This window comes from Doryrhamphus excisus, chromosome 5, assembly GCF_030265055.1.
Source record: "Doryrhamphus excisus isolate RoL2022-K1 chromosome 5, RoL_Dexc_1.0, whole genome shotgun sequence".
Classification (NCBI taxonomy): domain Eukaryota; kingdom Metazoa; phylum Chordata; class Actinopteri; order Syngnathiformes; family Syngnathidae; genus Doryrhamphus; species Doryrhamphus excisus.
This window is the reverse complement of record NC_080470.1, coordinates 21,233,759-21,259,820: the sequence shown is the minus strand read 5'-3', so window position 1 is coordinate 21,259,820 and position 26,062 is coordinate 21,233,759. Positions and strand designations below refer to the sequence as shown.

General features: G+C 44.8%; 1 protein-coding gene across 3 annotated transcripts in view; it reads left to right on the top strand.

Moving 5' to 3' along the window:
* ap3d1 (adaptor related protein complex 3 subunit delta 1) overlaps positions 1 to 26,062 on the top strand; it is a 39,051-nt gene that overhangs the window by 4,661 nt on the left and 8,328 nt on the right. Inside the window, exons 2-28 of one of the 3 annotated variants that reach the window (XM_058074329.1) lie at positions 2,031 to 2,126; positions 2,225 to 2,305; positions 2,375 to 2,455; positions 2,528 to 2,635; positions 2,707 to 2,836; positions 3,763 to 3,902; positions 4,305 to 4,378; positions 4,470 to 4,519; positions 8,510 to 8,559; positions 8,747 to 8,795; positions 12,273 to 12,418; positions 12,568 to 12,716; positions 12,805 to 13,035; positions 13,454 to 13,685; positions 14,565 to 14,710; positions 14,787 to 14,928; positions 15,021 to 15,092; positions 15,165 to 15,240; positions 15,337 to 15,536; positions 16,709 to 16,782; positions 17,089 to 17,112; positions 19,081 to 19,228; positions 19,308 to 19,451; positions 22,351 to 22,404; positions 24,946 to 25,041; positions 25,112 to 25,270; positions 25,424 to 25,471. In XM_058074329.1, coding sequence (XP_057930312.1) covers positions 2,031 to 2,126; positions 2,225 to 2,305; positions 2,375 to 2,455; positions 2,528 to 2,635; positions 2,707 to 2,836; positions 3,763 to 3,902; positions 4,305 to 4,378; positions 4,470 to 4,519; positions 8,510 to 8,559; positions 8,747 to 8,795; positions 12,273 to 12,418; positions 12,568 to 12,716; positions 12,805 to 13,035; positions 13,454 to 13,685; positions 14,565 to 14,710; positions 14,787 to 14,928; positions 15,021 to 15,092; positions 15,165 to 15,240; positions 15,337 to 15,536; positions 16,709 to 16,782; positions 17,089 to 17,112; positions 19,081 to 19,228; positions 19,308 to 19,451; positions 22,351 to 22,404; positions 24,946 to 25,041; positions 25,112 to 25,270; positions 25,424 to 25,471 — 3,000 coding nt within the window. The remainder of the gene's footprint in view (positions 1 to 2,030; positions 2,127 to 2,224; positions 2,306 to 2,374; positions 2,456 to 2,527; positions 2,636 to 2,706; positions 2,837 to 3,762; positions 3,903 to 4,304; positions 4,379 to 4,469; positions 4,520 to 8,509; positions 8,560 to 8,746; positions 8,796 to 12,272; positions 12,419 to 12,567; positions 12,717 to 12,804; positions 13,036 to 13,453; positions 13,686 to 14,564; positions 14,711 to 14,786; positions 14,929 to 15,020; positions 15,093 to 15,164; positions 15,241 to 15,336; positions 15,537 to 16,708; positions 16,783 to 17,088; positions 17,113 to 19,080; positions 19,229 to 19,307; positions 19,452 to 22,350; positions 22,405 to 24,945; positions 25,042 to 25,111; positions 25,271 to 25,423; positions 25,472 to 26,062) is intronic. The other 2 variants (XM_058074331.1, XM_058074330.1) reach the window with 2 other exon arrangements.

Below are 26,062 nucleotides of genomic sequence, written 5' to 3'. Positions count from 1 at the left end.
TAGTCATGGTGTCAGGTAAATAGAAGAGAACAAATACATATTGTATATACATAACAAATACGTACATACACACTGTGTATTTACTTATGTACCTAATACACAACATCAAACACCTAATATTAACAACTGTGTGTGCCACAAAGTGCCACAAAGCATGATGGGAGATTGTGCTAGACCAGGGGTGGGCAAACTTTTTGACTCGCGGGCCGCATTGGTTTAACAAAATTGACGAGGGGCCAGACTATTATGTTTTTTACACGTAACTGTCCACCTGGAATTATTGTATCTGTAAAAGTGTCATGCAATCTGCTATATGTGCACTTTGAGGTCATTCATTTGACGTAAAGTGCGTTATAAATTAAATTTATTATTATTATTATTTAAATATGTTTATTTTATGTGAGTGTGAATGGTTGTTTGTCTATATGTGCCCTGTGATTGGCTGGCGACCAGTCCAGGGTGTACCCCGCGTCTCGCCCGAGCACAGCTGGGATAGGCTCCAGCAACCCCGGCGAATGAATGAATTAATATTTTTTTTTATTTTTCAAATTGTTTTATTAATTTTTTATTTTTTTATTGTGCTTGTGTCCCTTTTTTCAGGAGCACTTTGTAAACAACAGACCACATCAAATAACAATATTGATAAAACAGCTACTTCAACCATCAAAAGGTTGGCTCAAGCCATGATGCCAAGTTGTACGGTAAATTTAAATGAAATACTTTAAAAAGAACAGGCGGGCCATATTCAATCACTTGGCGGGCCGGATGTGGCCCCCGGGCCATAGTTTGCCCACCCCTGTGCTAGACCTATCTGGCATACCCTACTGCTACCCAAATTGGGGCTAAGTAGTAACAGTTGTATAGCACAGCTGGTAGAGTGCTTGGATCAGAGATGGTTGGTTAAATTTAGGAAAAAAATGCTTTGGTTAGAGTCCGTTCTGGTTTGAGTGGGGCCTTCTGGAAGTAATGACCGATGTTACCCAAGGCACCACTGAATTTGGTTGTTTGCTTACAAGAGGTTTGAAAAATGACCAGTGGTAATGCTGTCATTTAGCCAAGGTTGTTATCTGAAGCCGATAGAATGTGGCGTTATTTGGAATCAGGTGCTGGTTGGATCAGGGCTGATATTTCCCCTACTTTGACAACCCATTATGCAGTGTGTAGTGTATCACCATTTATTTGAGTTATTTCCAATGATTTGGAGTACATGAGAAAGCGTATTGAACACGGCAACAGCAGAACCAGCGTCCAATTGTCGTGAACTTAATGACTGGGGTAGGTTTAATTTGGCGTAGCACAGCGCAGCCTTCATTACGACATCACTGAGACGTTTGGTCGGCAATCCTAAACAAAACAGAGCAATATGGTGCGTGCTCAGAGACGGTGTCGCTGGCTACATTGCCAAAACATGCTTACAGGTGACTTCTGTGTCGGTGTAAAAGACAGTTCTTGTGACAAGTCATGAAAAGAATGGTCTCAATAATGCTGCCGATGATATCAATGATGGAGGATTGTTTGTATCACGTTGGTACAGAAATATATCCTAGTCCAGTTCATGCTGGAGTACCCAGCATGCCTTGTGGGCACTTGTGTAGAATTCCAGTTCATTGCTGTTGTGTCATTGCTTTTCAGCTACATTAGGAACATCTGGTGATGACATGACAGTCTGCTTGCAGTGTTGTCAAGCCAGCTGTTTGCTATGGCTTCAGGTTCCTTGTTATTCTTTACAATGGAGTAAATAAATGGCCTATGTGGACCTTATGAGGAAGTTTCTTTGCATTTTGATGACTTGTCTGCGAACTAATGCTTGTTTGTCTATATGTGCCCTGTGACTGGCTGGCCATCAGCCCACGGTGTACCCCGCCTCTCATCCCAAGACAGCTGGGATAGGCTCCAGCATAGCTGCACCCCTCGCGACGACAAGTGGGGCAGAAAGTGGATGTACGGATGTCTGGGGACTGGACATACATTGATAAGATCAAGGAATATAATTCCACCTCATCTGATCCGGGTCTGTTGTCTGCCCTCAGGCCAAGTACATCTCCACCTGCATCGATGAGATCAAGCAGGAGCTGAAGCAGGACAACATCGCGGTCAAAGCCAATGCAGTGTGCAAGCTGACCTACGTAAGATGTCTTCATGCGGTCTAGCAGCACGTGGACACGAATACATGTACAGTACAGGCTGACATTCTCGTGTGCGTTCTTCCTTTTCTGCAACACAGCTGCAGATGCTAGGCTACGATGTCAGCTGGGCGGCGTTCAACATTGTTGAGGTCATGAGCTCCTCCAAGTTCACCTACAAGGTAAAGCTGCTTCAAGTCATTCTCCTCCCGTTGTGCTGCCCTGAAAACTAAGTGCTGCTATGTTCACAGAGGATCGGCTACTTGGCAGCCTCGCAATGCTTCCACGAGAGCACTGATGTCATCATGCTGACAACTAATCAAATCCGAAAGGTTAGTACCCCACTGTTTTTCACATGCCCTTCCTTCTCTTCTTCTCATGTTGTGTGTGTATGATGCATGCAGGATCTCAGCAGTCCCAACCAGTATGACACCGGTGTTGCCCTCACTGGCCTCTCTTGCTTCGTCACCCCCGACCTGGCTCGGGACCTGGCCAATGACATCATGACGCTGGTTAGCCAACATGCAGAGGGGTGGAAAGTGTGGCTGATGTTTAAGTCTTTGTTGTCCTTCCTTTTGGACAGATGTCTCACACTAAACCCTACATCCGAAAGAAAGCGGTGCTCATCATGTACAAGGTCTTTCTCAAGTACCCCGAGTCCCTCCGCCCGGCTTTCCCTAGGCTAAAGGAGAAACTGGAGGACCCAGATCCAGGTAACAGAAGCTCCATGCTGATGCAGAAAGTACATTCTGAATTGTTGGATCCGAACGCTGTAGGCACCATAGTTTTTTTTTAAATTTTGAGGTTATATGTCAAAAGGTTTTAGCTTGAAATGGTTGAAGATAAAAGCATACTGTACATAAGAAATATCATCAATATGACCCAAAGGTTATGGTTTACTCATCTAATGGGCACCATCTTATCAAAATGTCCGATCCACTTGTGATACTCTTCCTCATCCCTGGGGCACACCCAGCCATCGTCATCAGCACTTCCAGCGGTATCTTCCACACCACTGCTGCCTTAAGTGCTAATATTTACTGCTAGGACTACACAGACCCATAGTAAGTACTATGATACTGTATATCATGGCTGTCATATATGTGACCAACCATGCAGCTCTCATCTTACCTATTAGCAGTGCACCATGTGTCCAGGACAATCCCATGCATACGACCGGCTCCATTGATATTCCCGCTATCCCCCTCAGACCTCCTGGCACCCCAAACACGTTGAAGCAAAGCATCAGCCAAAGTATATGCTGCTTGTGGACTGTGATGTGGTCGTTGAAATCCTATAAACTCTTACATTGGCCATCAAACCACGCCTCCAAACGTTGGCTAGAAGAGAGTAACACATCTCCATCCACCATCTCCCGGTGTCAAGTATGAACTCCTATTGGCTCAATATTTGCTGAATTGGCGTGTTATATTCACCAATGCTGCTTGGACCTTCAAGGGTTAAGGAGGTCTAAGTGGAGCTTGAAAATGCCAAAAGAAGAAAAGGCAGTGAAATAGGATGTTCAGGTGATGAAAAGTCAAAGAGCATAGCTCAAACCTCCTTACGCTCCAACAGTGTTGGCGTTGACATTGTTCAGCAGGTCTGAACATTTTGATGAGGTGTGTGTTTGTCCCCGCAGGCGTACAGTCAGCTGCAGTCAATGTCATCTGTGAGCTGGCCCGCAGGAATCCCAAGAACTACCTGTCTCTGGCCCCGCTCTTCTTCAAGCTCATGACCTCCTCTACCAACAACTGGGTTCTCATTAAGATCATCAAGCTGGTGAGTCTACAGGACGCACACATGCTACACAGTCCACTGCCTTGATAGTCTGGGCTAGCAGCGCAGCAACAGGCCTGCCGTGTACTACAAGTCCAAGTACTGAAAGGTGAAGCCAGTGCTCTTATTTTGGATGGAGACTGCAAATATTGGGCTTTGACACGGAAAAATGGATATGAGAGCAGCCTTTACCTCCAGGTAGTTACTGTGGCTGGATGCACAGCTTAGAAGTTAGCAACCTTTTGCCTTGCTTGGTCCATTGACCCGAAGAAGACGATGAGAACAATGGTGCCACCACAAGATTCTGGGCGCCCCTCAGCATTGAGAGCAGGAAGTGTTGAATATGAATAGGAGCATATCTTAATGTGCCTTGGCGTCCTCACGGTGATCCACTCTGTTTAACAGTTTGGTGCACTGACTCCATTGGAGCCACGTTTGGGGAAGAAGCTGATTGAGCCACTTACAAACCTCATTCACAGGTGAGATGAAATGGTCTTCCTATTGCCTAGTCCACATGAATACACATGCCAGTATTCTAATCCAGCCCCCCCCCCCCCCCCCCCCCCACAGTACCTCGGCCATGTCGTTGCTGTACGAGTGTGTGAACACGGTCATTGCAGGTCAGTAGCTGTATTTTATTGCCATTGTCTTCCCTCCCCCTTTCATTCTTGATGTTAACATGTTAGCATCGTCATCATGCCAGGCCACCCGTCTCTGTGATGACGGCCACTAAAGCCTCCCCACAGAGTCACACTGTGTCTGGCGCTCTTTAACTCAATCACTACCACAGACCTACCTATAGGTTTTGGTTAGTTCTCAACTAAAAAGCAGCTTTTTTACATTTCAAGCATAACTTTCACCTTGATACAAATGTAGCCAGATATATATATATCCCAAATATCTAAACAAATATGCTACAACTTGAAAGTAACCATTTATTTACTAATTGTTTCACATTTGGGACTGAACTGTGTGTGTGCATTGTTACATTTTCCCTTCAATTGATTCATCTTTATCTTCATCTGGAATAGATGGGGAAGATGCATGCCCAGCTCTTACCAAAGGCACTGCTGCCACCAACATCTATTGAGCGTTTGCATCATCCCCTCTTTGCCTGTCACTCAAAAACAGTTTTGGGATGGGGCGTTGGGTTGGAAAAACCTACATAAATGGTCTTTGGTATTGAATGCGGTAAGAGGCTAATGCTAGGCAAATCCATGTGTGCTATCTTTTAGCTTGATTGAAGCTTTGAGGGCCGCACGGTGGTATAGGAGTTAGCGCACAGACCTCACAGCTAGGAGACCAGGGTTCAATTCCACCCTCGGGCATCTCTGTGTGGAGTTTGCATGTTCTCCCCGTGCATGCGTGGGTTTTCTCCGGGTACTCCGGTTTCCTCCCACATTCCAAAAACATGCTAGGTTAATTGGTGACTCCAAATTGTCCATAGGTATGAATGTGAGTGTGAATGGTTGTTTGTCTATATGTGCCCTGTGATTGGCTGGCGACCAGTCCAGGGTGTACCCCGCTTTACGCCCGAAGACAGCTGGGATGGGCTCCAGCGCCCCCCGCGACCCTCGTGAGGAAAAAAGCGGTAGAAAATGAATGAATGAATGAAGATTTGAGTTCATTATGAGCACTTCATCTCTATGTACAGTATATACTGTAAATACATATATACTGTATATACCTATACATCGTTGTAGCAGTTGTCTTCATAAACTACAGCAAACATGGGCATATTAGTGGCCTAATGCTGATGGATCATGATTTATTCATGTGTAATGTGTGATGGATCAGATGGAAATGTAGAATCATTTCACAGCCCTATAAAAAAATGTGACCATGACAGATCTTACTTTATGTTACTGTAAAGTATCTATGTATTATATCTATGTAATATGTCATATTTTTAGTGTACAATCACAGCTCGGTCATCGCTCCCTTCCCAAGGTTTTCAAGAATGAATGAATAGATGATATTTTGTGGTCATCCAAAAGATTGAAATACAAGCTGTACGTAGTGTTGTGGCCACCAGGTGTCACTAATGTTCCACTATATAGACGTGAGATTTGATCCGCCCTGGCACGGTCACCCCGTCCTCCCATTCCAGACCTGGGCAAATTAAGGCCCGCGGGCCACATCCGGCCCTTTGTACGTCCCTGTCCGGCCCGCGTGAGGCCAATCATAAACACCATAAATTAAACTTTTTTTTTAACTTTTATTTTGAAATTTTATTTTGAAAAGCGTTACGTCGCTACGTATGCACGTCGTAGACGTAGCACCTTCACTCGCGTATACACGTGTGTGAGTGAAGGTGATGCTGTTCGCGAGGTTATCCCCAAGATGTCGGCACACCCCAAGAAAAGAAAAGTTGATAACGAATGCCGTATTTTCAACAAAACATGGACTTCCAAATATTTCTTTACAGAAAGTAAAGGCAAAGCAGTGTGCTTAGTCTGTGGTACACAGGTTGCTGTGTTTAAAGAATATAATTTGAATCGCCACTACACCACCAAGCATGAAGATAAATACAGAAATCTGTCTGGTGAAGAGCGTGCAAGGGAGTCTGATGCATTGCTTGCAAAACTACAAACCCAACAAGGATTTTTCACTAAACTTCACACTCCCAGAGATGCAGCCGTCAGGACAAGTTATGTCATTTCTCACAAAATCGGCAGAAAAAGTAAGGCGTTTTCCGACGGAGAGTTTATTAAGGAGTGTTTATTGGACTCTGCTGCGCTGATGTGCCCAGAGAAAAAAGGCGCATTTGAGAACGTTTCACTCTCCCGACGCACTGTAACGAGGCGGATTGAGGACATCGCGGGTGATGACCACCTCTCAGCTGTCCTTCGCATAGCCACTTCAGACATTCCGCCAGATTTCAATGCCCTTGTTCAAGCCCAGAACAGACTGGATTATTCTCACTGAAGAGGTAACATGAGGTGGAAAGCATTACAAGTTATTGTTTGTGGAGATTAACAAGTTAAAAAATAAATTGCACTGGTTCAATAATTGTTTTTCTTATTTAACCAATAGACCACAGTTTCACATAACCTAATATACATATTTACAGAGTGCTTTATTCTTCTGATTATCAGTACCAGCTATTCAAAATATTTTAAGTATTTTACAATGAAAGAAAGTTGGTGGCCCTCTGACACAATTCAGGCTTCTCATGCGGCCCCTGATAAAAATTAATTGCCCACCCCTGTCCCATTCCATGTGGAAGGGCTCTTCTCCACTCTTTCTTCAACCCTTCAAGTTGACAATACAGTAAATACACTGCTCCAAAAATAAAGGGAATACTAAAGTAACACGTTGTAGATATGAATGAATGAAATACTTTGTTCTTTCCATAGCTGAATGTGCTGCCAACAAAATCACCCAAAATGATCAATGAAAATCAAACGCATCAACCCATGGAGGTCTGGATTTGGAGTTATAGTCCAAATGAAAGTGGAAAAACACTACAGGCTGATCCAACTTTGATGCTTTAAACAAGTCAAAATGAGGCCCAGTAGTGGGTGTGGCCTCCACGTGCCATCCAGGCATGCCATCCTGGATGGCAAGAAGGTTTGCTGTGTCTGTCAGCTTAGTGTCCAGAGCATGGAGGCGCTACCAGGAGACAGGCCAGTCCATCAGGAGACATGGAGGAGGCCGTGGGAGGACAACAACCCAGCAGCATTACCGCTACCTCCTCCTTTGTGCAAGGAGGAGCACTACCAGAGCCCTGCAAATTGAGCTCCAGCAGGCCACAAATGTGCATGTGTCTGCTCCAACAGTCAGAAACAGACTCCATGAGGGTGGTGTGAGGGCCCCACGTCCACAGGTGGGGGTTGTGCTTACAGCCCAACAACATGCAGGATGTTTGGCATTTGCCAGAGAACATCAACATTGGCAAATTGGCCACTGCCATTAGGTACGGTGATGAGATCCTAAGACCCCTCATGAGACGATATGCTGGTGTGGTTGGCCCTGGGTTCCTCGTAATGCCAGACAATGCTAGACCTCATGTGGCTGGAGTGAGTCAGCAGTTCCATTTCACATCCAGGACATCGTGTCTCGCTCCATCCACCAACGGCAGGTTGCACCACAGACTGTGCAGGAGTTGGTGGATACCTTAGTTTAGGTCCACTTTCATTTGGACTATAACTCCAAATCCAGACCTCCCTGGGTTGATACGTTTGATTTTCATTGATCATTTTTAGGTGATTTTGTTTTCAGCACATTCAACTATGGAAAGAACAAAATATTTCATTCATGTTACTTTAGTGTTCCCTTTATTTTTTGGATCAGTGTACATTAAATCCCGTAGCCTGCACTCTGCAGTTGAGCAATGTGGTGTAAGCAAAGAATAATTGGAGTGTAAAGGTGACTATAGGGCTGTTATTTCATGTCTACGGGGCTCTGTAGACATGAAAAATAGCATTTAGAAAAGTCCTAAACAGGTTTAGTAAAATGTGGCAATGGACTTACGTGGAACCAACAAAGGAGGGCTGACTGACTGAGTGTGATAATGATGTACTTGAACTGTGCCATGGCAGCGCAGTAATGAAATATTTGCTATGCTACCTCTGCTAATGGAATTGCTTGTATGCTTTGTTTTGCAGTGTTGATTTCCTTGTCATCTGGGATGCCCAACCACAGTGCTAGCATCCAGGTAGGCCCGTTAGCCTCCCTTTCCTTGACAGTCCAGTTGTAATGCATGCTTTACCGCTTTTCCTTCTATCTTCCAGTCACATTATTGTTTACCTCGGAGGTGTGCGTACATAAGTGTGTAAGTGGAGTGTGAGGGCGTGTGCTCCCGTTAACGAGTCCTCCCATCTCCCCCCTCCTCTCTCTTGCAGCTCTGTGTCCAGAAACTACGAATCCTGATCGAAGACTCTGACCAGAACTGTGAGCCCTCTGTCAATGCCTGCAGTGTGTCTTTTTCTCATTGTCTGCGTGTTTCCCACTCTGGACCACAGTCCACCCCTTTAGGACCCCACAGAACCCCTCACTCTGGATAACTCGAAATTCACTTCACTTCCACCCCTGAGTCATCATTCAGTCATTAGAATGGGCTTTTTTCCTGGATTGACAGATCATCAGTTACTTTAGGAGAAAGTTCTTAACTTCTTTTTCCATGAAGAATAATGGAGGTCTGTGGGGATGTGGCTCAGCATGCCATCGCTGATCAGATCTTGGTTAGTTAGATGGAGGTTGAGACAGCAGCACCGTAGTTTACCTCATGACTCCATGGCTGTCCCTCCCCAATAGGAACTCTCCTTTAGATGCCTTCACACGCGTGCAGTGGCAGTGCAAGCCATTCGAGTTATCTGGATCACCCCCTGGAGTAGATAGTTGTGTCTAGACTAGACCGGGACCAGGGTTGGGCATCGTTTGAATTTGAGCCATTCCGATTCCTCCTTTCCGTTCTGCCTCTGATTCTCCATTCCGATGCTCTTGGGAAGTTAGCATGGTTTAAATGAATGTGCTAACTAGAGTGTTTTTCATGTAACGTGTGAACATTTCCTAGAATTGTTTCATGACATGATTAACCTTGCTATGAATTTCAACTTGAATATACCCTAAACACTAAGAAGTGTCCTGTTGCTGGAGGACATAGGCCCGGGCCACATGGACCATATCTTATCTCCATCTAATCTGTCTTATTACAATGGAACACATCTTATAGAACAATAACATAGTACCTTCTTGCTTTAAAATACATAAAAGCCAAATCTAACTTTAATCTTCAAATATAACCGTGGGTGGCACCCTCCGTAGTCTCTCTGTAGCCACGTCAATAAAGCGTCTGTTACAACATGTCAATCATTCCCATAAAGCATGACTTGAACCCTAATTTCAAATATTAAAGACGTTAGAGTAGATGGGGTGTGGGACAATGGTGCCTTTTGCTCCTCATCGCTTTCACATTGAGTCAAGACCAAAACTGTCATCCAACTACAGACAACCCTACCACTAAAGATAACACATCTTATCATAACGTCGAGTGGCCATTTCCATGTTTTTGATCACAGTCCAAGGAAGGAAGTATATTTCATATGGAGTACGTGCCTCCCACTGCAGTGTATTCCAATGCAAACGTCACATGGACTATCTCCAGCTAATACAAACATGTTAGATTATTACTGCAGCTAGATAGGAAATGAATATCCATATACCATCTATCTTCTTCCATAGCTTGGCTTCCATGACTTTGAAAGGCTTCAAGTTTGACCTGACACTCAATATAAACCCCAATCTAGATAACCCATATACCTGGTATACGTATGAGAACGTATTAGAACGATATTTAAAAAATATGAAAAAGATGTTTACTTTGAAAAGTAGCATACTTGGTTTGCTGGCTCAGTGATGCAGCAAGCTATGTTGTTTAGTTAACACAAGTCAACAGGATGCAGCCTGAAACGCTGCTGTTGTGGAAGTGTGCTGGATGTGAATCTTGTGAGCCCGGGGTGACTGCCGCAAACAGCTAGCGTCCTGAAACCCTGGCTTACATTAGCATAACACACACGCCCTTTACTGTTCCCTGGTTCTGATTGCTTAATCGAACGCATTGCTTGAAAGAGGAGGCAGTGTGTTATTTCTGCACCATCAATGGTGTTGGTGGTGCAGCCTTCTCTGCGTGATGTCATGATCCCAACGCCCCTTTTTAGCTGGCTTCATTGAACGATCCCGGGGGAATCGGAATGTTAGTCCCGGACGCCATCCATGCTCCAGACTCGATGCCCAGCCCTAAGTGTGACCTTCTGAGGTGGGCTGCACCAAGCGATCCTCACTAACTGCTGAGTTGTGTCCTGTTTTAAGGCGGTCTACGATGACCCGTTTTTACTATTAGCATCCATGTGGATGTCAAATGCCCACACAATGCAGTCCTCGGAGTCGGAAGTTCACCTTTAGAGGACAGTCTGGCATCAAGATGGTGCCCCAATTCGAAATATCCGATTGGTCTAGCCCCCGTGTCCTGGTGTGAGTAGAGCAGACTGTGTACCTGTGTAGAAGAAAGACAGATGAAAGTGTGATCTTTAGTGTGTTGACACATCTTGGTAGCAGGGCCGCATTGAAGCAGTCTTAGCGTATTCTTCAGCTCTCACGGTGCGACTGCTCGTCGTGGCTGTACCCTATGGACTGCCACCATCAGCCCAGGTCACCACCACATGCACATGTATTGATTTACTTATCAGTTGGGAATTTGAGAGGCTTTTGTCTGTGCCATAGAGAAAGCGCACCTTCATGTCGTGATTCAGATATTTCCTGAGGAGCAAAAACGCTTCCAGGGATAAGACAGCAAAGTCAAGTACAGGTCCAATGTGTTTGTCTTGTGCTTACATGTTTGTCCGTCCTTTCTATTCATCTTTTTGCTTTGGCTTCTTTTCCTCTTTGACGTTCACAATTGACTTTTCCCAAGCCAGCATATGCTAACAAAGGCCATAGCCCCAGTTTGGGAAGATGTGGGTTTTAGACAGAATGAACAAGGTCAGCGCATGAACACGACTGATTGAAGGACCTCGGGCAGCTTCATTCCGACAGTCTACGCTTACTGAGGCGTTTGGTCAGCAAAGTACATAGAAACAAAACGGTGCGCGTTCACAGACTGCATCGCTTGCTAATGGGCAAAGACATACATACATGCAACATCAGTGTGAAGCTAATGTCTTACACAGATACACCATACGCTATTGAATGCCATCTAGTGGTTCAAGTGCAAATTACACCTCATTAGGATCAAAAAGATTTGCTGTGGCGACTCCGTAATCAGGAAAAAGCCAAAAGAAACAAACAAATTTGTTATAGTGACAGGCCTAGTCGTAATTGTTCCAATTATTAACATTATTACATTTACATTATTATTAATCATTAACAGCCGTGGCTGTAGGCAACCTCCTAGTCAATTCTTAATACTGAAAGTGTGATGGAGAATTCTTCATGCGTAGCAATCAAAATGATATAGTGGCGGACCACCACAAATGATAACACTGAATACCGACTGACCACTATTGCAACATTGGTTCTATTTTTGCTAACGAACCACGATAGTGGTTCTATTGCTGCTAACGAACCACAATTGCAACATTGGTTCTGTGGCTGCTGGTTAATAAATGAGCATGTGGTCATTTCTTTGCATTTTGTCATGCGCTGCAAACCGTTGTTCAAGTAAAAAGTGTGTTGTTCTAAAAGTAGCTTAGAAATGTCATAAAAACATTTCCTTCCAACAAATGGCCCACCCTTATTGCGGTTGAGTTGAATATGCGCCCTGGCCACGGTGCAAGCATTTACAGTATCTATACTGTATGTGTCAGGACATGATGGCTTATGGTTTTTAAGTGTACTGAGCAAGTGTGTGTGTGTGTGTGACTGTTGATTCAGTGAAGTACCTGGGCCTTCTGGCCATGTCCAAAATCCTGAAGACCCACCCCAAGTCGGTGCAGAGTCACAAGGACCTGATCCTCCAGTGTCTGGATGACAAGGATGAGTCCATCCGCCTGAGAGCTTTGGACCTACTGTACGGCATGGTACGTGGCTATAAAGAATCATTTTTGGTCCACAGAACATTAAAAACACAGTAAATGATGGCTATGTTGGCACCTTGCTTGTTTTACTTTAATATTTGGAGGCAAAGCTGCTCATAAATGCCCTGTATGTTTTCTGTTTGCGTTTGCAGGTATCCAAGAAGAACTTGATGGAGATCGTGAAGAAGCTGATGCTCCATGTGGACAAAGCGGAGGGAACCACGTATAGGGATGAATTGCTCACCAAGATCATTGACATCTGTAGCCAGAGCAACTACCAGTACATCACTAACTTTGAATGGTCTGTTCCCTCCACCTTCATCAGCATTTAATGTCGTACACGTGCAGGATTTTCAGCTGCATTTCTCCCATGTATGCTTTTTGAACAGGTACATCAGCATCCTGGTGGAGCTGACGCGATTGGAGGGCACGAGGCACGGTCACCTCATCGCCTCTCAGATGCTTGATGTTGCTATTCGGGTGAAAGCCATCCGAGTGTTTGCTGTGGCACAGATGGCCACCCTGCTGGACAACGCCCACTTGCTGACCGGTAACATGCAGAGGAACGGCATCTGTGAGGTTCTGTACGCGGCGGCCTGGATATGCGGCGAGTTCTCTGAGTATGTTGCTCTCTACATGAAGGGCTTAAAGTATTCCGGCGTTTCAATATGACCAATGAATGCAGCTATTGCTAAGCCCCTCTCCCCAAACCGCTACTGTCCAATCCTACAATTATGCTGCGTTCAAGTTGGGGAAAGGTGTATGTTTTTGTGTGCTGTGCTCTAAGAAGCTAGTGTATGCTATAGGGTTGGAGCCGAACCCGAATACGGTATTCGGAAGGGCACACTTGTTCATGTTCACAATGATATTTTAGTAGTTGTTTGTTCAGACCGATCGTGTTTGTGATTTGATATTCTCAGGCTCAGACTTTTTTTTTTTTTACTTTAAGCCCTGTACAAGTCATTCAGGGTCCTTCAAAGCAACTGGACGTTATTGCCAATGACTGCAGTCATACAAACCCACCCTCCCCATCTTTAGACACCTGGAGAACCCGTTGCAGACACTAGAGGCCATGCTGCGGCCAAAGGTGGCCACCCTGCCGGGCCACATCCAGGCCGTCTACGTGCAGAATGCTGCCAAGCTGTTTGCCACCGTGCTGAGGAGCCAAGAGGGCAACACTGACAGCACGACTGCACAAGAAACCAGCCAGCTGATGATCGACCGACTGCCGCTTTTTGTCCAGAGCGCCAACCTGGAGGTGCAGGAGAGGGTAAGATGCTGGTATCATTCTGACACACTGTGTATTAATAAGACATCTGTACCATGCTTTGGTAAAACGAACAGAGCAGCCAGTACGGGGGCCTGCGCTCTCTCATGCAGATGAGCCACTGCTCACCGACAGGCAGCTTACCTGACAGTATTCACCTGGATCCTACCACCTTTTCATATGTACCCTTCAACTTAGGTTCTGGAGCCTGTCACAGTAACTCATTTTGCGACACATTATTGTCCATAGTCAATGTTATCAACCATTTTCTACTGCTTATCTTCACGAGGGTCATGGACAAGCTGGAGCCTATCCCAGCTGTCTTTGGGCGAGGTGGGGTACACCCTGGACTGGTGGCCAACCATTCCTGTTTTTGAAATGGTTTCCAGGTTTTTGAAATGGTGGAGGAAAGTAGAGTAACCGGAGAAAACCCACACACGCAAGGGGAGAACATGCAAACTCCACACAGAGATGCTCGAGCAGGGAATCGAACCCGGGTCTCAAAGCTGTGTGGCCTGCATCTGCAGCCATCAAGCATTGTTCATTCATTATTGTTATGAGATTATTATTGTTATTTTATTATTAATATAATTTACATTTCAGTCACTAGATGGTAATTTAGTGTAGAGTGTGAGTCTATGTCTGTCAAACATTTGTAACATTTCCCCCAATGTTGGCTTTTCAACCATGTAGAGAGGTTGAATTTCTTTTGCAATCTAGTGAGCAACACCGTCTGCTAGCGTGCATCATTTTGTGTCAACATCTTGTTGTTTTTTATCATTTGGTACATCGTTCATGGATTATGTGGGCAGGCCGAGTGGTGATCAGCAAAGTAGAAAACAACGCTGACTGGTGTCTTTTCTATGTATCCACACTGGACAGGCGTCTTGCATCCTGCAGCTGGTGAAGTACATCCAGAAACTGCAGCAGAAAGATGTGGAGGTAGCAGAGGAAGTGATCGCGCTGTTTGCTGGAGAGCTCAACCCCGTGGCCCCCAAGGCACAGAAGAAAGTGCCTGTCCCTGAAGGGTGAGCACACAATACCCCCAACACGTGCTAGCTGTGAAAGCGTAACCCCACTGAACTGTGTAACGTGCCCACACAGCCTGGACTTGGACACCTGGATCAACGAGCCTCCCTCTGAGAGCGAGTCTGAGGACGAGCAGCCCAAGGCCATTTTTGCCAAGGAGGAGCCCAAACATTCCCGTCCCAGACATGCAGAGGTGGATGAGAAGGAGCTGGCGAGGGTGGGGTCTTTGTTAGCTTTGAACAGCGTTGGCTGGTGGGTTGCCATGTTTCCTGTAACATAAGCAATGTTGTGTCACTCTTTTTTAACCAGAGAAGAGAAGCCAGAAAACAAGAGCAAGCCAACAACCCCTTTTACATCAAGGCCTCCCCCTCCTCTCACAAGGTATCCCATTTCCCTCCAAACTCTCCAACTTCAGCGTCTACATGATGGTGTGCTGTATGCTACATCCGGCAGGTGTACCAGGACACACCTGGAGTGGAGCACATCCCAGTTGTTCAGATTGATCTCAGCGTGCCTCTCAAAGTACCAGGTGCGGCCTCCTACTTTCCGTTCACATCTGGACCTGGATCCAGTGCTCCAGTGCAAAGACATCAGACCACCACGTGTCTCCACTTGTCTCCTTCAGGTCTGCCCATGTCCGACCAGTATGTCAAGCTGGAGGAGGAGCGTCGGCAGAAGGAGAGAGCTGAGAAGAAAAAGAAGGAGAAGAAAAAGAGGAAAGAGAAGCGCAGCGGACGAGGGAAGAAACATGACTCGGGCCCGGAGAGCGAGGAAGACATCACGCCTGCGCACATGGTGGATATCGTTACCGAGGAGATGCCAGAGGTAGAGGCTTGATCCACTAGGAATGGTGCCAATTGTGTGCAGTTGATGATTGATTAGTTCAAGTGTCATGAAGCAATGGAGGCAAATAGGCTATGGTACTGGCAGTAGTACAACCAGCAGAGGCACTATTGGGTCAGCCTCAACTTGTTAAGCTACAGCCAATCCTTATGTGAGACGTGAACACATGTTGTTATCTTTTCTGGGCCTTCTAAAGATATAAAAAAGGTAAAAAGAGGTAGCTAATGAATTTAATTTAAAGAGCCCCAAAAAGCTTCACCAAGGTTTTCTGTCCATGCTGTGAGCATGTAGTAACAGGTACATTGATGCTAACATGTTATACTGGGAGCATTTTAGTATAACTTCCTTCCTGGGTGTATTGATGTCACATAGCAACACAGAAAGGAAGGCTTACACCTAGCCTCCAAAACTAAAATATGTAGCGTTGCCTTTGGCTAGCGGGCTGAGGCATCGGGAGCCAGTGTGTGCTAAAGCTAGTCGTTAGCCGGCTAGTCACTAGGTGTCACTACGTCAGTAACGTAGTTCATGGGTGTAACAATGTTCATAAGAATAATAGCAATGTGCTTCATATGAAGCTCACATGATGGAAATGGAGCCTTGGTGGCTCTTTTTTGGAGTTTTTTTTTCACAAGGCTTTATAGGCAGAATAGCTGGGTCCTTTTTACATGCATTTTTATCTGCCTCTTTTTACCTGCACAGCATAAAGTAGTGCGTAGGTTGCTTTTTCTGATGTTTGTTTGTGTTCAAGTTGGATTTGGGTGACATTTTCAGGAATTGTGGGAAATGGGATATGGAAGAAGTGATTACATTGAGGGGACGGTCCTGAACTGGATCCAGGAATGTTTTCAATGATTCTTTAACATCGCAAGTTAGGACCTTATGGTACATTGGTAGGTGCTACTGTTAGCAAGCTAATGGTAGCATACTAGCATTTTTTGTTATTTTTGTAGACCCATATAAACAACACCTTTATGCTGGGTGTTAGCATGTTAACATTGCCGGCATGCTAACTTTAGCATATTGGCATTTTCTTCGCACACAAACGCTTACCGCTATTATGCTAAGTGTTATCATGCGCATGTTAGCATTGTTAGTATTCTTTAGTATTCCAGGTGACTTGTTTAATGCCATGTTATTGATTGGTCTCCCCTCAGAATGCCTTACCCAGTGATGAGGATGACAAGGATCCCAACGACCCCCACAAAGCCCTGGACATTGACCTGGACAAGTGAGTCTACACCATGGGCTTCCAACTCTAGAACCCTTTTATGTTCTTTATGTTTTTATGCTGTTGTAATAAACATTACAGCATAACATGGGCACAAACATGACCACACTGACTTCCTGTGCAGTGCATACTAAGCTTCAAAATAAGAGCAAGGTGGTATGACCCACAAAGGTGTCCACCGTGTTTTGTCTGTTTGGATGTGATGATGTTGTAGCACGGCCATTGTAGTTGCTGTGTCCTGTACACGCAACATGTGACTTGATGGCTCTTTGCTTCCTCTCTCCTCTGCAAACACATCCTTCACAGCTTGCTGGAAATGTCTGGGCGCAGGTGAGTAGCACCTCAGCCACATGACCTGCAGCTCCCAATGCTCCTGATCGCTCTTTAGCCGGCTTGCTAACTTTGCTCGTCTTCCTGCTGCTTTATTGCTGTGATGCAACATTTGGTCTACCTTGCTATGTAGCCTGATCATGACAGCAGCATTCTAACAATGACCTGTGAGGCTTCACAGGAAATCTCCCTAAAAGGGAAGGATGTCTCAGTCTGAAAAACGAGCACTCGGGTAGAACAGTGACTTGAATTGGATGCTGCACGGTTGGATGAGAACTTGGCATGAGATGCACACCCCAAAAACATGCATGGTAGCTTCATTGGAGACCCCCAAGGGGGGAATGTTTGTTCATACCATCGGCTAACTACTCCACTTAACTTGTCTCATTACTTCCTCAGTAACTACTCTACTCTTGACTTCCTCACTGACCACTCCACTCGTTACTTCCTCACTGACCATTCCACTCCTTACTTCCTCACTGACTACTCTACTCACCACCTATTCTACTTGTTACTTCCTCACTGACTACTCTACTCGTTACTTCCTCACTGACCACTATACTCACCAACTACTCTACTCGTTACTTTCTCACTGACCACTCTACTCGTTACATCCTCACTGACCACTCTACTGGTTACTTCCTCACTAACTACTCTACTCACCAACTACTTCACTCGTTACATCCTCACTGACCACTCTACTGGTTACTTCTCACTCACTACTCACCAACTACTCTACTCGTTACTTCCTCACTGACTACTCTACTTGTTACTTCCTCACTGACTACTCTACTCACTAACTACTCTACTTGCTAGTTCATCACTAACTACTCTACTCGTTAGTTCCTTCGTAGTTCATTAGTTCATAAGTCACTACTCTAAATGTAAGTGCTGTTGTCATTAGTTCATGAGTAACTACTCCAAACGTGTAACTACTGTACTCGTTACTTCCTCACTAACTATTCTACTCACTAACTACTCTACTCGTTACTTCCTCACTGACTACTCTACTCGTTACTTCCTCACTGACTGCTCTACTCATTACTTCCTCACTGACTGCTCCACTCGTTACTTCCTCACTGACTACTCACTGACTACTCTAGTCATTACTTCCTCACTAACTACTCTACTCACTGACTACTCTACTCGTTACTTCCTCACTAACTATTCCTCACCGACTACTCTACTCGTTACTTCCTCACTCACTACTCACCAACTACTCTACTCGTTACTTCCTCACTGACTACTCTACTTGTTACTTCCTCACCGACTACTCTACTCACTAACTACTCTACTTGCTAGTTCCTCACTAACTACTCTACTTGTTAGTTCCTTCGTAGTTCATTAGTTCATAAGTCACTACTCTAAACGTAAGTGCTGTAGTCATTAGTTCACGAGTAACTACTCCTAACATGCACGCCTTAGTCATTAGTTCACGAGTCACTACTGTAAACCTACACGCCTTAGTCATTAGTCCATGAGTAAGCAAGTACAAGTTTGTCCCCTTTTAGCAGAAGCAGCTTTAATGGTTGAAGAAAATAATCCAACCTAAGTCATGCAAACGTGGTCTATGGTATTGTTTTATCTTCTTCCAGTCAGCTAAGCTAACATCAATGATGTTCATCTGACACATTTGTAGTTTGAAACTAACATGCTCCAACATGACCAGTTGTTGAGTTTGGGGGGGGAGATCAGATGGGCCTGTGGGACGACTGTCACTGTGAAAGCCACAGCGATATAGTGCAGCTGTTGTTCTGGGAAAGCACCAGCAGGGGGTGGTGTTGCATGTTGTGGTCCTTGAGGCCCAGGCCAGAGTGATAGACGGAAGACAGTATTGGCATGTAGAGCATGCCCAGCCGTGGTGCTGACACATGCTAAGCCATAGACAGAAGCAGCAACACTAACTCAAGTGGAAGGAGGAATAGCCTGGGAAATGATTCACCCAAACTGTTCCTTTGTGTCCTGCAGGCCTCTTGCAGACAGCGAGAAGCTGCCGGTGAGGTCCCACCGTGCGACGGAATGTCTGAAAAGCCCAGATGGAGATGCAGAAGGCACCTCGCAGGAAGCCAAGAAGAAAATCGGCAAGGAGAAGAAGGACAAAGTCCGGGAGAAGAAGGTCAGTTGCTGCGGTTGACTTCTGCTCCTGGTGAACGTTGGCGTCATCCCTTCACTGTCTTCTTCCTCTCACCCTGTAGAAGAGCAAAGAGGAGAAAAAGAAGAAGAAACACAAACATGAGGACAAGGGGGTGGATCTTCTTGGCAGTCAGTCAGATGACGCTGTCATCCAATCTGAAGGACCCTGTGAGGTGGGGGCTCCTCCCACTTCCAGTGCCGCCGAGGTATGCCTTCTAGCAAAGGATATGTGGAAAGGTCGCATCTTAACGAACAGCTGTGTAGCTTCTAGACCCTTTTTATTGGCCCCCACCGCATTTTGAAGATGGAATTTAAAATCTGAAGTTATATAATAGCGAACATATGGTCATTTCAGGAGAATATATAATGCAATTTTTGAAAAATGGCACAAATGTTATCAAGTCAGAATAGTATAGGAACAAAGGCAAAATAATTACAAAAAGAAAATTGACAATAGGTGAGTTCAAACATTTTTAATAAGATGAAAATATAAAGAGTAAACAGTCAAAGTCAATAAACTAGGGCTGTCAATCGATTAAAATATTTAGTCACGATTAATCACGATTACAACAATAATTACATCAAATTTTATGTAAAAGGATATCTATTTGGGAGCTTTGGGCCATTATTTAAAACAATACAGTCAGCAAGCATATTTTTGTGTTACTATTTTTCTTTATTATTAGCATATTAGCCCACCCACAAACGTTCAGCAAATAGAAAATGTGAGTGAGACCTCTCACACATGTTTTATTTGTGTCAGCTCAAAATAAGATTTGTTTATTTATGATACTGGTTTTAAATTCTAAATGTTTGTAAGTAAAAAGCCTGTTCAGGAACATTCAGAAAGGATTATTATTAAAGATTTGCCTCAATGCACCTTTCCTTCATGAAATGTACAAATACCTAAGACATAGGGCAATAGTCATAAAACATTTCATCCAAATTGCAAACCTAATGTCATTTCATTTTTCTTTTAAAACACATTGAAATACATAGAAATTCATCACTATATTACAATAAATATTATTTTATTACAATACTCTAACTATTTCCACGGATTTTGAATGTTTAATGCGATTTGCAATTTGTCCTACTTTTTCTACGGTCATTGAACGCACCAACGCACCGTTCTCCGATGCAAAGAGGGCTGTATGGATGTATTTGGATGTATTTTCCTCCTTTTTCTTTCACCTCATACTTGCTCCTGAAAGCTGATACTATGTGGGAATGCATAACAGTAAGATTTGATGACTTTGAGTGCTAATGTGCATCATTGTGGTAGTTCCATGCTAAATGGCTAACGCTAGCAAAACACTGGACTTCAGCCACGGTCATCACATTGACAGCCCATCAATAGCAGCTGGAAGTCCAATTTAGCTGGCAGTTCAATGCCAAAATCATCAGTGAAAAGCACTGGTTAGTTGGGCCACTCTTATGCCAAGGTAGCACTGTATATGACAATAAAAACAATACCTACACTGCTCCAGTCTCTGGCAGGCCATGGAATCTGTGAGAAGTCAAACACAGCGGCAGTAGATACAAACAACTTTGGTCTTGCCACAAGATACATACTAACATACAACAATACATGCGACAATCTAAATACTCTTTTCTTTCTCCATTTCCCATCAATATTTGTTCCAGCTTGTGGCTAGAGATTTACCGTGCTTCAATCAAACTACGGTGGGGGCCGAGGGTCAAACAGGAGGAGCACACGTTAATTGTGCATCAAAAAATTTGCCGCCGTTAAAGGGAACTTCGCGTCATTAACTCGTTAACTTTGACAGCCCTACAATAAACTTGTAATATTCAAAAGAAAAACTGTCATTTTGTTGAAAAAATATTTTCAAAAGTTATAATATGGTTAGAAACAAATAAAACAAGATAAAGTCATTTTTGGAACATTAGGTTGGGCAAAAAGTTGTAATATGAAGAGGAAAAAGTCCAAATATTATGAGGAAATGTAGAAAGATTATTTAAAGGGGACCTATGATGCTCATTGTGGGCCCTTGGTATTGAGTTGTGGACTCCTATAGAGCAGCTACACACAATAACCAGCAAATGAAGCTTTATAGATCTATTCAGCTGGAGATTGAGATGCAGGCTTTCTCGACATATATCCTGTGTAACATCTTAGAATTCCAAAATATCCTTTTATTGCTGACTGCGGGCCCCCTGGAAAAGGGTCTAGGTCAGAGGTGGGCAAACTTTTTGACCCATGGGCCGCACTGAGTTAACGAAATTGTGTGGGGGGCCAGAACATATATTTAACACACACAATTTTACACTTGGCGGCACGGCGGTCGAGTGGTTAGCGCGCAGACATCACAGCTAGGAGACCAGGGTTCAATTCCACCCTCGGCCATCTCTGTGTGGAGTTTGCATGTTCTCCCCGTGCATGCATGGGCTTTCTCCGGGAACTCCGGTTTCCTCCCACATTCCAAAAACATGCTAGGTTAATTGGTGACTCCAAATTGTCCATAGGTATGAATGTGAGTGTGAATGGTTGTTTGTCTATATGTGCCCTGTGATTGGCTGGCCACCAGTCCAGGGTGTACCCCGCCTCTCGCCCGAAGACAGCTGGGATAGGCTCCAGCACCCCCGCGACCCTCGTGAGGATAAGCGGTAGAAAATGAATGAATGAATGAATTTTACACTTATAATTCTAACAGTCCGCCTTGAATTATTTGTCTAATTTTAAGTAAATACTATCAGCTATATGTTCTCATTTCCCTTTTTTTGAGGAGCACTTTAAACATCAAACCACATCAAACTACGAAATTGAATTTTACAGTTTTGTTGTTTGTTTGTTTGTTTCCTAATAAGACATCCGACTTGAAAGTCATGTTGCCAGCTGGTATGTTAAAAGTTGAAATACTTAAAGCAACTGGCGGGCCGGATTCTAACGCTTGGTGGGCCGCATGTGGCCCCCGGGCCGTAGTTTGCCCACCCCTGGTCTAGGTGAATGGAATGAAAGGCTTAGTCAGCATTCTATACCGTAGGATTAGGATTGCAGTTCTTTCTGTCCAAATGATGGATTTGTTGTTTGTGTGTCTAGCCCTCTCACCTCCTGGCACTCCTCTCCCTGCCTTGCTCTTCTAGGTTTCCCAGCTGGATTTCTGGCTCTCAAACGCTCCAGCGCCCTCTCATGCCCAGGTTGAGTCCCAGCCCTATGTCCTCCTCGTCGCTGTATTTGACTCACCCCCGCCTTCCCATTGCTCCACTTTTTATTGCTCACACTCCTTTCAATGCTTCCTCTCATCCTCCAGACATCACCATCGGGGGCCAACCTTCTCTCCCCACAGGTTGCACCACACATTCCTCATCTTCCTCTTTCTAGCATGCCTGACTATTCTACTCTACTCTACGGTGTGTTTCCACCATTTAGTCATGTCGAGCTCCTCTGGAGTCACTTCCTGTTGTCTGCTGTTGCCCACCACTGCACAGTAAGAATGGGTGAAGTGTAGGTGTTAATGATGATGATGGTGGTGATGATTGATGACGTGTCGTGTTAGGAATGGGCTAGCTTAAGTGCTGTGATGAGTGTATCGTGAGGGCATGTACCGCGTGTGCCTGCTAGGGTCTTGATTGGAGAGAAATGCAGCTTAGAGTGTTTGACCACATCCAGTATGTCGGGTACTGGACAACAGGCTGATTGAAACATATATGCAAGATTTTTTTGGGACTCTGCCAGACCCTCACAATACTGTGACGGGGACAGAAGTCCAACAACATAACATCGCTCGGGTTCAGATCAGGGGGGGCCGTTCCTCCCAATCACACCTCTTCAGGTCTCATTGCCGCCGCAAACATAAGCGTTGAAGTCCCCCAGTACAAGAAGGGAATCCCCTGAGGGAGCTTTCAGATCTTGGATCTACTGCATTAGGGTCTGATTGTGTAGATCCATCTTCTGGTCCATCTGTTCCAGTTTCTCCTCCACCTTCTGGTCCATCTGTTCCAGTTTCTCCTCCACCTTGCGGTCCATCTGTTCCAGTTTCTCCTCCACCTTTTGATCCATTTGTTCCAGTTTCTGGTCCACATGTTGTAGTTTCTGCTCCACCTTCTGGTCCATCGTTTGTTGGCTTTTGACTGTTTCATGTCATCTTTGTTAGCATCTTCGTTATGGCCTCTTGTGTACTAATCACCTCCATCAGCGTCTGCACCGGCTGGTGGTAGAGATAGCTTTCATTGACCTCGGCGGGTCTCGACGGCAGTGGCGGATCATTAAAAGCTGTCTGTGTGCTTGTAATCGTATCCAGAGTGCTTCGACCTGAGCTACATGAGCTAGCAGGTATGCTAGTTTGTCCGTGGGGTGAACCCTTCCCCTTAGACCTAGGCATTATTGTGGTTGCTAGGCAATGCCGTATGCTAACACCGTCTGATTATGCTGTTAGGTTGCCTTAACAGCTGTCTTCTGTGTTTAATGTTGGTTGTTATCGCAAGTGTTGTCTCCCACCAGTCAATGTTACAGCCCGGGAAGTCTCTATGAACATTCCGAGGTGTTAAGGAGTTCAGGCTAGGAGCAGCTATTAGCCAGGCTAGCTAGCTAGCCTTGTAACTGCTGTCGGCTCCTTACTGTTGGTTTGTTTTGGTGAGTTCAGACCTCACTTGTCCTGAATTAAGACAAAGTTGTCACGGAGTTGCAGCACATTTATCAGAGGTGCGGACTTCCAAATGCACAAAGCTAATTATGTGATGCTTTGGCATGGTTTAACACCAAAATACAACATTCCAAGTACATTTATAGCTCAGAAAAGTGGAAAAAGCACCATAGATCCCTGTCATACATCAGGTGATTGAACATCTTCTGAAAAAACAGCCAAAGTATCACTTAATGCAACAACGTCCCCTTTATTTGGAGGCCTGTCCTTCCTGAGCACATTCCAGCAGTAGTCAGCAAGCATAGATGGATTCCACTTTCCCTGATATCTTTTCTCCATAGCTGCAATGTCCTGTTGGAATCCTTCCTCGTGCTCATCACCTTCTCCACACTTCCTGGAAACAAATCTAGATGGAATGCATCTTCAGGGACATGTTGCAGCCAAGGGATTTGTAGGACTTGAGGGGGTTTGCCACCAGCTGCTTATAATCTGCCTTGGCGTTTCCGAGAATCTCTGATGCAAAAGTCCATTTCTGCGACCCTTCATATTGTATACTTCCCATTTCTGCAAATAAACCCCCAAACATGTGATGTGAAAACTGGAGCCACATTAAAAAGAATGTGTGCTTTCAGATAGAGGTGCTAGCTTGTATTCACACACTACCTTCTCATAAACTACCGTTCTGCCTTATTTTCACCCAATGCTCTATCTCCCCTCTGACTTACTTTTTCTTTATTGGTTTTTATTGGTGACCTAAAACAAGAAATGCCACTGCCGTTCTTCCGGAAGCAGTGTACTCAAAACTCAAACAGCCTGACTCAGGAGGACGGTTAGCTCGACTTTGGGGGCGTTTGTTCATGAGAGATCATAAGAGGGGCTCCTGTGGCGAGACCACCATGTGCCAGCAGCCCCCAGCATGGCTGCTAGGTATGGTATGGTGGCATGTGTGTTGTTGGGGTGCTTTGGTCTACACTCCAGAGGCTTCACTGATGCTGCTCCCTTTCTATGCTGTCATCAACTCACCAACGTGACTTGACCTCCAGTTACCCAGACAATGCTGGGTGCTTTTCTCATGCTCAAGCCTTTGTGTGTACAGGAAGCAGCAGCCCCTCTCCCCCAGGCAGCCTCTGGAACGCCGCCCCACTCTGAGCCCGATGAGCCCAAAGACGTGGAGATGGAGACGGAGGAGGCTGTGAGTGACTTGGATGATGTCATCCTCTCCTCATAGGAACGTGGCTGACTTGGTTCTTTTCAATGTGCAGAACTCCTCCAAACACAAGAAGAAGAAGCAGAAGAAAGAGAAGGAGGACAAGGAGAGGAAGAAGAAGAAGAAGAAGCATCATCACCATCACCACCATAGCGATGGAGGTGGAGAAGGCTCGGTGCAGAATGGCACCGTGGAGGAAGAAGAACCTCTACCGGTAAGTCCGTCAGGTGGAGGTACAAACATCTACCATGAACTTGATGATGGATGTCAACACACACGTGCATGAGCTGATCAGCTCCGGTTGCCTGCTTAGCCTAGTGAAGAATAGAGAATGTCCAAACTGACCTGAGCTCCTCTCTCCTTCTAGCCCATGTCCAATTACTGCCTCCTGGCTGAGAACTCCTACATCAAGATGGTGAGTCAGTTAGCTCTTCTCGGATGTCACACACACCGTAGTCGCTACCAAAGACCTATTTAGTTTTTTCTATGTCCGGTCCCAATGACATAGAAGAATTCATGTTTGTGCAGTTCTAAGCTGTACCACAAGAAATTTCCCACCAATCCACAGCAAGCAGATAGTGACATGGCATGGAGCTGTGTAGTGTACAGTTCATTTCCAAATGTGAAACTTGTAAATACTGCATGGTGTTATTGTTATTATTGGTAAAGAAATGGTTATTTACATGGAAAGAAAGAATTTGTTTATGTTATGGCATAGTTGTTTACATATTTGGTATAAATATATATGGATACATTTGTATCAAAGTGAAATGTATCTTTTCACTAAAAGCTGCTTTTTAGTTGGGAACTGATATTGAGCTGAAACCTACTTCTGTGTTACTGCTGAGGACTAAAGAACACAAAGGTTGAGACTAACCTTTTCTTCAGATGAAAGATGAGTCTAGTCTTTCATTTGGTATGTACCATGTCCGTAGCCCTAGAAGAGTGTATTCTGTGTGCCTTGAAAGATCACTCCAAATCATCAAAAATGGCCGCTACTGAGAGG